The sequence below is a fragment of the Scyliorhinus torazame genome, chromosome 11 (genome assembly GCF_047496885.1).
Source record: "Scyliorhinus torazame isolate Kashiwa2021f chromosome 11, sScyTor2.1, whole genome shotgun sequence".
Classification (NCBI taxonomy): domain Eukaryota; kingdom Metazoa; phylum Chordata; class Chondrichthyes; order Carcharhiniformes; family Scyliorhinidae; genus Scyliorhinus; species Scyliorhinus torazame.
Genome location: NC_092717.1, coordinates 8,123,010 through 8,131,391, shown reverse-complemented (window position 1 = coordinate 8,131,391; position 8,382 = coordinate 8,123,010). Strand labels below are relative to the sequence as shown.

Below are 8,382 nucleotides of genomic sequence, written 5' to 3'. Positions count from 1 at the left end.
CTCATGCTTTTAAATGTGCGTAAGTCACGCCCCTTTATTCTAGAATGGAGGGTATGTAAAAATGCTGCCCCTCTACTCTGATCACATCGCTGCAGTACCTCTAATATCTCCCAGGTTGCTTAACGGCGTAGATACTATACAGGGAAAAGACTATCCGGATAGGAGACCAAAATACAGTTTTATAGAAGAAACGAAGAGGTGACATAACATGAAAAACTTGCTATGGTTAAGAATTCCAAATATTAGAGCATCAAAATTATCAACACCCCCACCCCCCGTACCCCACAGGATTGTCCTGGGATAGGATTAACCTCCTGGACATTGCTGTAACTCAGAAGAAATGCCTTTAAAAAAGTGTATTTTTTTTCCCCTTTGAACAATTTTATTATGAGAGTAATTTAAATATCGGAGGAGGGGAATGGTTGGAGACAGGACGCTGTGTGGTGTAAACTCCAAGGATGCGTCCATCAAGAGTTGGTGACTCGAAAGGCGATAGAGCCTGTTCTAGCCTGCCTCATTGGATTCCGATTTATATTGTCAATTAACAGCAGGAAACCTGAAAGTTGAAGGCATATTTCAGTACTTTGTACAACTAAAAAGCAGAAACATGGGCAGACATTCTTTAAAATTGGTACTTCTTTGCTTTTATTGACTTATTTGAGCAACGACCATCTCATCCAAATGAATTACCGGCTAGATTCCAGTAAGAGCTGACTGGATGGAATGGGCATGACATGAAAACATGTCTTCATTTAAATGGCTTCGCTTGGTAACAAGCGAACAATCCCATTCATAAATGTACATCTCCTGCCTAGCTTTGGAGGTTTTTGTTTTGGTAAGTGGACGACACGCAGTGGCTTTGAATCAGTTTAAGTGCATAACAATTCGATGACTTTGTGACATTCTTGACTACCAATTCAATTGTTTTTGTGCAACATAAATGACTGCATCTTTCCAATTTGTATTAATTTAATACAAACAGAATTGTTACAGAAAGGAAAACACCAGTTTATGCTCAGTATAACACAGAACTGGTGTAGTAGCACCGTACTAATCTTCAATAAGATCAGTCACTTGAAATGATCAGTCAACATTTTTACTGCTGAAATATTTTGACATTGCGGGAATTAAAAACAAATAATTGTCAATTCATGGCACAAACGTTTCAGTTAGTCTACATCATAACTTTCATACCCAATACTCATGCTCGACTTCTCTATCAGGGTAACTGTTCCATTATTAAAAAGCCATCTTTGCAGAGGTCCCAAATTATAATTTACTAAACAGAATCCGCCTTTTCCATCGGCCATTTGATAGGAGTAAAGAACGTAAAGTACACTAGCTTTTACGGTCCATTTGCAAGTCTCTTTTTTTACTGCTTCGCCTCCCTTGTGTTTGAAGAGGCGCTGTTCCGTTTCGATATGTTCCTCATGAACCGTCTGATTCCAGGCGATCGCACTTCGACAGCCTCCATTTCTTCGGACTCCTCCTCTTCGTAATGATCATGCGGCTGTTCAGGATGAGGCTCAGGATAGGAGGGCTGGGGGTATGGGTTTGGGTAGGGGTAGGACCCATGATATAGGTACGGATCTTGCTCATCGTAAGGGTCATAGGTTTGGTAGGAGTTTGGAGGCAATTGCACTACAGGAATGTCTTGATCGGTTGGATCACTGTATCCACCTTAAACCACCACCACCATCAACAGTATCCATAGTTAGCACAGGGGGAGAGGCAGAAGATTAAATATGGTTAGGATATTAGAACATTATTTGTAAATTCAAAAAGCTGTTTGGCACTTGATGTACAGTTTAACAAGTCAATTTAAAACACAGACCAATAATGAACATCACAGTTTGACAAGACCACCAGAGATGGACACAGACAGCACAGCGAGAATCCAGTTGGAACAAAATGACAGGACATGGATCAATTATTTTTTTATCCTCGAATCGTTTTCCTTTTTTAAAAAAAACACAAATGGTTCTTTATTGTTGCAAATTGTTCGGCAGGATTGACACAAATTGGTGCAGTCACTGGACTTTCGGGTGGATTACAGAATTTCCCACAAAACGTTACGCAATGCGATGTAGTCCAGAGACGCACAGGATGGTCCTTCCCAGGGAAATTGACTAGCGAGCAATTAATGGCAGAAAGTTTGGTGCTTCTTAAATAAACAAAGCTGCATTTTAATATTTGTTTCATCATTAGAACAGATGAATGAATAAAATAAAATACACAATGAGCGAAAGGAATTTGGTTTCATAAACAGGTCATTGTTAAGTTGATTAGTTCATACATAATCGTTAAACACGGTTAGAGGGATGGATATTTTGCCTTGTTACAAAAAATATCTGCATCTGGATGAGCTGAGGTTGCAAAGGGGGAAAAGCTGGTGGTGGTTGTTTGATGGTGGTTGATGCTTTGTGGTGTTTAGCCTGGGTTAGTCAAGGTGGAACAAAACAGCTGGCCAGAACTCCGAACCTGTACTAGGTGGCGGAGAGAACTAGAGAAATAAGCTGGTACCTAGTTCATAGCTGATAATCATTGTAAACATCAGGACCTTCATAGGATTGCCAGAAACGATGGGGTTGAGGTGGAGGGGGTGACGAGGACAAACAGAAACACACACAACAGTCAGTAAAAATAGAATTACAAGCAACCAGGAGCCAAAATTGTGATCTTCAACATTAATTTATTTTTTAAACGAGTGGGCCAAGATGCTAATGCTGCACTATTTCTCATCCTCCCAGTTCCTATTCTCATTGTCCCAATCTGGTGTAAGACTCCTATCTTCTTTCCTCATGATATTGTCACGTGGAATTACACAAAGTGTGCCACACAAAAAAAAACCCAGGTCATTCAGTCCCACTATCAGTGTTTATGTTCCACAGGAACTTTCTTTCATTCTGCTTCATCTCATCTTATTAACATAATAATAGCTTATCGTCACAAGTAGGCTTCAAATGAAGTTACTGTGATAAGCCCCTCGTCGCCACATTCCGGCGCCTGTTTGTGGCGGCTGGTACGGGAATTGAACCCTCCTGTACTTCTCAGCTCCCCATAAAGGTATCTATGATATTTTCTTCAATAACTCGTAGCATGTTGCATGTAACAGTACTGTAATAGAACCATAAAAGTTCTTTGTCTCTCACTGGTAAGTTTTAATAAAAACCCCAATTTTGTTTTTGGCCATTGAACCAATTCAGGGTGAAGGCAGTGAAAGTCTGTTGCAATACCCTAGAGCTTTACAAGCAATTTGACCGCTGTCATATATACAAGTAGCATACTTTAATTGTTTTAACTATGACCCATCTGTAACAGTAGTGGACACACAAGTATTGCTGCAACTGTATTGCACTACTTCAAACAAATCTGTTGCCCCTCAGATAAGAAGGCAACAGATTGTATCTGAAGAGGAGACCAAAAATAAATTGACATCGACAAAGAGTGCACGCACGGGTATACAGAACAGCAATTCCTAACAAACAGCAGCACAGTAACGAGACGAGTACTAAGTTGACCAGATTGTTCAGTAAAATAACGTACCTCCGATATTGTAGCCAGCACAGGAAGATGGGTCACAGTATCCAGGTGTGCCAGGCGGTCCCCTTGGACCATTAGTCCCTGTACGCCCTGCACTACCTTGTCGCCCTGGGAGGCCAGGTGATCCTTGACTACCTGTTCGTCCTTCACCTGGGGGACCTGGAACAGGCGAATGAACAAAATGAATGAATGTGACAGATGGAATAAAGATTAGAAGAATGTTCACGGCCTGAAGATATGTAGCACTGTGGCTTCACAGCGCCAGGGTCCCAGGTGCGATTCCCGGCTTGGGTCACTGCCTATGCGGAGTCTGCACTTTCTCCCCGAGTCTGCGTGGGTTTCCTCCGGATGCTCCGGTTTCCTCCCACAAGCCTCGAAAGACGTGCTTGTTAGGTGAATTGGACATTCTGAATTCTCCCTCTGTGTACCCGAACAGGCGCCGGAATGTGGCGACTAGGGGCCTTTCACAGTAACCTCGTTGCAGTGTTAATGTAAGCCTACTTGTGACAATAATAAAGATTATTATTATTTCCCGCGCCCCTGTTTTTCTTGTCAGCCTCCTCTCAGCCCCTCAACCAGGACATTGAGGAAATATTGCCCATGCAGACAACTTGATGTGCGATAGATAGAAATTGTCTTGTGTAACCCTGATTTCCTTCATCACATCATTACCAGTGGGATGTCCAGCTGTCTAGGCCCGACATGCTGGAATTCCCTCCCTGAATCGCTGCCTCGCTCTCTCTCTCTCTCCACACTTTAAAATCTAGCTCATTCACAAATGTTGTGGTCACCAGCTTAATATCTGTTCAATGGGTCGATTTCAAATGTTCTTTGTTAACACCCCCGTGAAGCGCCTTGAGACAGGGTAATACTTTAAAGGCGCTACATAAATGGCAGTTGTTATTTCAGCAGGCGATTAGCTCTCATTGGGCATCACAGATGTCACGCTCTCCTCCCCTCACTCAACCTCCCCTGCAGAGCATCAGTGGCTAACGATTCCGATATTGATATCGATATCGATTCGGATATCGATTCAGAATACCGATTCAGAGTGGGAATGCTGTTTGGTGTCATAAAATCATAGAATTTACAGTGCAGAAGGAGGCCATTCTGCCCATCGAGTCTGTACCGGCCCATACAAAGAGCACCCTACTCAAGCCCACATATCTACCCCGTTCCCGTAACCCAGTAACCCCCACTCAACCCTTTTGGGACTAAAGGCAATTGATCACGGCCAATCCACCTAACCCGCACACCTTTGGGCTGTGGGAGGAAACCGGAGCACCCAGAGGAAACCCACGCAGACACGGGGAGAACGTGTAGACTCAGCACAGACAGTGACCCAAGCCGGGAATCGAAACTGGGACCCTGGAGCTGTGAAGCAACTGTGCTAACCACTGTGCTACCGTGCTGCCCAGAGGTGTTCCTCTTATTAACTTAGGGTATTGGGGTTAATTGTAATGTCTCTGCGAGTGAAGCAGAGATCTGTACAGAACCTTTTAAATGCCATGCTTTAGCTAGCTGAATGGTCAGAGAAGTCTTCATAATGTGGTTTTGCCTTCATTAATTTTCCAAAATTATTCAGAGAATTAAACTGAGATTATAATCATTTTTCCTTTCAAATATTGGATTTTGCCATATTGAATATTGTCCAGGATGTGCGCTTTACAAAGAATGAAGTATTTGTGAAGTATAGTGACTGTTGTGAGGTAGCGAATGAGGCAGCTGATCGGCGCACAGCAAGATCCCGCAAACATCAATGAGAAAACCATCAGATAATCTTTCCTTCAGTGACGTCGGTTAAGGGATCAATATTGGCCAGGACACTGGGAGGAATTTCCCTGTTCTTCCTCAAGGTAGTACCATGGGATCTCTTCCCTCCCCGCAACCCCCACCCCCTGCCAGGAGGGCAGTCAACCTCACCAGAGAAACAGCAACACCGACAGTGCAGCATCCCCTCAGCACCTCACCGGAGCGCCCGCCTGGATTTTGTGCTTCAAGCCCCGGAGTGGGACTTGAACCCACAACCTTCTGGCTCAGAAGCAAGAGGGGAGATTTGCTCACAAAACACGCAATATAGTAGAAAACGCACAGTTTAACAGGGCAGCAGCAAACGAGCACTTTACCTGCTGTTCCGGGTGGTCCTCTCGATCCCTGTTTGCCGAGTCCTGAAACCCCACGTTCCCCTTTATTGCCTGGTAAACCTACAAAAGGTCAACAACTTGAACAACCTCAGGGCATTGTACACGAAACACAAGACGGTGCTCACCTTTCGAGAGTAACACCCAACTCAGAATTCTTTCAACCAACTTACAGCACTTTTGTTAACATTTGGACTGTGATCTCTTTAATGCTGACCTGAACGTTATTAAGGTTTGATTATCAGCAAGAAGTAATTTAAGTGGGACGGTATTCCTGGGATCACAGAAAGTTAAAGCAATGATTTGTTGGAGTTTTTTTTTAGGAATTTGAAACAAATCCAGACAGATAGAGGGAAATGTTTTCTGCTGATGGGATTAGCCCGGGGAAAGAGGACAACTCCAGCCTATTCAGAAGTGAAGTTGGGAAACATTTCAAACACAGGCTGAGAGGAAAGTGGAACTCTCGCTTATAAAAAGCTGGAAAGACCAACCCCACTAATCCCTTTCAATCTGAGATGGATAGTTTTTTGTTATCTGGGGGCTTGATGGGTTATGGAGCCAGTGCAAGTAGATGGAGTCAGGATTCGGGTCAGTCTCGATGCAACTGAATGGCTCGAGACACTGTGTGGCCTCATCCTGTTTTGCATGTGATTATGAACTTCCGATATATTATTACATTCCTAACATATGTACAAAGGAGGTCATGTGGCGGAGTGTGTAATATCCCTGCCTCGGAGCCAGGAGCTCCGGGTCGCGCCCCAGGACTCGATGGCCACGGAAGGTGCGTTCACAACGGGCCCAAGACAGGTCGAGTGTCAACCCGCAAAAAAATCTTTCCAAACACGGCAATGACTGACGGTAAGAGTGGGAGAGACTCCTGGTCAGGCACGCTTGGTGGGGTGCGGCACCCCTCAAACTATGACCCTCTGAGGACAGACTGGCGCCAGCCTGTTCCAGGAAAAAAAACTCGCTCTGGGAACAGATGAAATATGCTTTGTGCAACGTGAGATCTGGGAAGAGAAACATATATATTTGTGCCATCCCCATCCGGGCATTTGGTTCTGTGTGTAGCAGGTGGCAATGTTGGACGACAGCACAGAGGAGGGGACCTGATCGGCCTCAATGGGCCTCACCCTACAGGAAGCAGTGTCCTTGACAAGCTGGGTGGAGGTGGGGGGGGGGGGGGGGGCAGAGACAGATTCCATGAGGCAAGGGAGAAAGTAACAAGGAAGAATCAGGCGTGTGAGCGGAAGTGTGGCAGGAGCCTAGAGGACCTCAAAGCCCCTGAGGGTGGCGAAGGAGCGAGGAAGAGAATTGGAAACCTCGTCAAACCGATTGGCACCACCCTCGAGTCTGGGAAGCCTCGGGAGAGGGTATGAGGAGCTGGGCAGGAGAACAAGCTTGGCCAAGCCTGGTGAGTGACTCCATAGAGTAACCAATACCTTGTATAGGACCTTCGGCAGTGAATACTCTCTGTAAATAGTTTGTTTCTCAGATTTATACTTTCCCTTGAGGATTGATACTACTTTGTTGTCAGTGGAATAAACGGACCTTGTTTTATAACGTTCATGCAGTCCGTGTGTTTAAATCATTACATTTGGCAGTACTGTAGTTTGTAACACCCTGTTACAATTTTACATAAACAATGGAAAACCTTTTCTTTAGAATCCATAGAATCCCTATAGAGGCCATTCAGACTATCGAGTCTGTACTAACCCTCAGAAAGAGCACCCCAATCAGGCCCACTCCCCCCACCCTATCCCCCTGGTGGTGATATGCATCACTGTAAATACACAAGGGGTTAATGTAAATACATTACAACTAAGTAAACACTAGAGGGAGCACCAGAGACATCATGACATGCAGACATACAGCTAATGAACACATAGAATAGGACACGACCAATGGGCAGTCAAGACACACCCAGAGATGACACTACCACAAGGGGGCTACCCATATAAAAGGACACGGCACACATGCTCTTTCTCTTTCCACAGGCGACACTCAGAGAGACAGGGGCAGATCAGGAAGCATCACACCCACCACGTGGCTTAGAGCAGACTGGTTAGTTAGACTGAGTTACTACAGCAAGATCAGCAGGAGAGTCGAACTCAAGTAGGAGAATTGTTAACTGTTCAATAAATGTGTTAAACCTATCTCCAAGTCTGAACCTTCCTTTGTCAGAGCACACATCAAGGAAGCAGTTTATGCTACATGAAGAAGCATAACACAACACCCCTAACCTAACCTGCACATCTTTGGACACTAAGGGGCAATTTGTATCAGCATGGCCAATCCACCTAGCCTGCACATCTTTGGATCTTTAGAGCAGATGGGTTTAAATGACGATTTGATCGAGGCATTTAAAAAGAGTTTTGATCGAGTAAATGAAAAGCTGTTCCTGTTGGCAGGAGGGCAGAGGTCACAGATTTAAGGTAATTGACAAAAGAGAGAGGAGAGGAGGAGAAATGGGGGAGATGCTGGTGTAGTGGTATCATCGCTGGATTAGTAATCTAGAGGGCCTGGCTAATGCTGTGGGGAGCACGAGTTCAAATCTCATAGGTGGAACAGTGGCACAGTGGTTAGCACTGCTGCCTCACAGCGCCAGGGACCTGGGTTCAATTCCTGGCTTGGGTGACTGTGCGGAGTCTGCACGTTCTCCCCGTGTCAGCGTGGGTTTCCTCCGGGTGCTCCGTAG

General features: G+C 44.9%; 1 protein-coding gene across 5 annotated transcripts in view; it reads right to left on the bottom strand.

Moving 5' to 3' along the window:
- Nucleotides 1-618: 618 nt before the first annotated feature.
- col14a1a (collagen, type XIV, alpha 1a) overlaps nucleotides 619-8,382 on the bottom strand; it is a 260,160-nt gene continuing 252,396 nt past the window's right edge. For 3 of the 5 annotated variants that reach the window (XM_072466910.1, XM_072466909.1, XM_072466911.1), the window contains exons 46-48: nucleotides 5,670-5,747; nucleotides 3,547-3,702; nucleotides 619-1,680 (exon numbers count right to left, since the gene is read on the bottom strand). In XM_072466910.1, coding sequence (XP_072323011.1) covers nucleotides 1,373-1,680; nucleotides 3,547-3,702; nucleotides 5,670-5,747 — 542 coding nt within the window. In that variant the 3' untranslated portion in view covers nucleotides 619-1,372. Of the gene's footprint in view, nucleotides 2,561-3,546; nucleotides 3,703-5,669; nucleotides 5,748-8,382 lie in introns of all 5 variants that reach the window. The other 2 variants (XM_072466913.1, XM_072466912.1) reach the window with 2 other exon arrangements.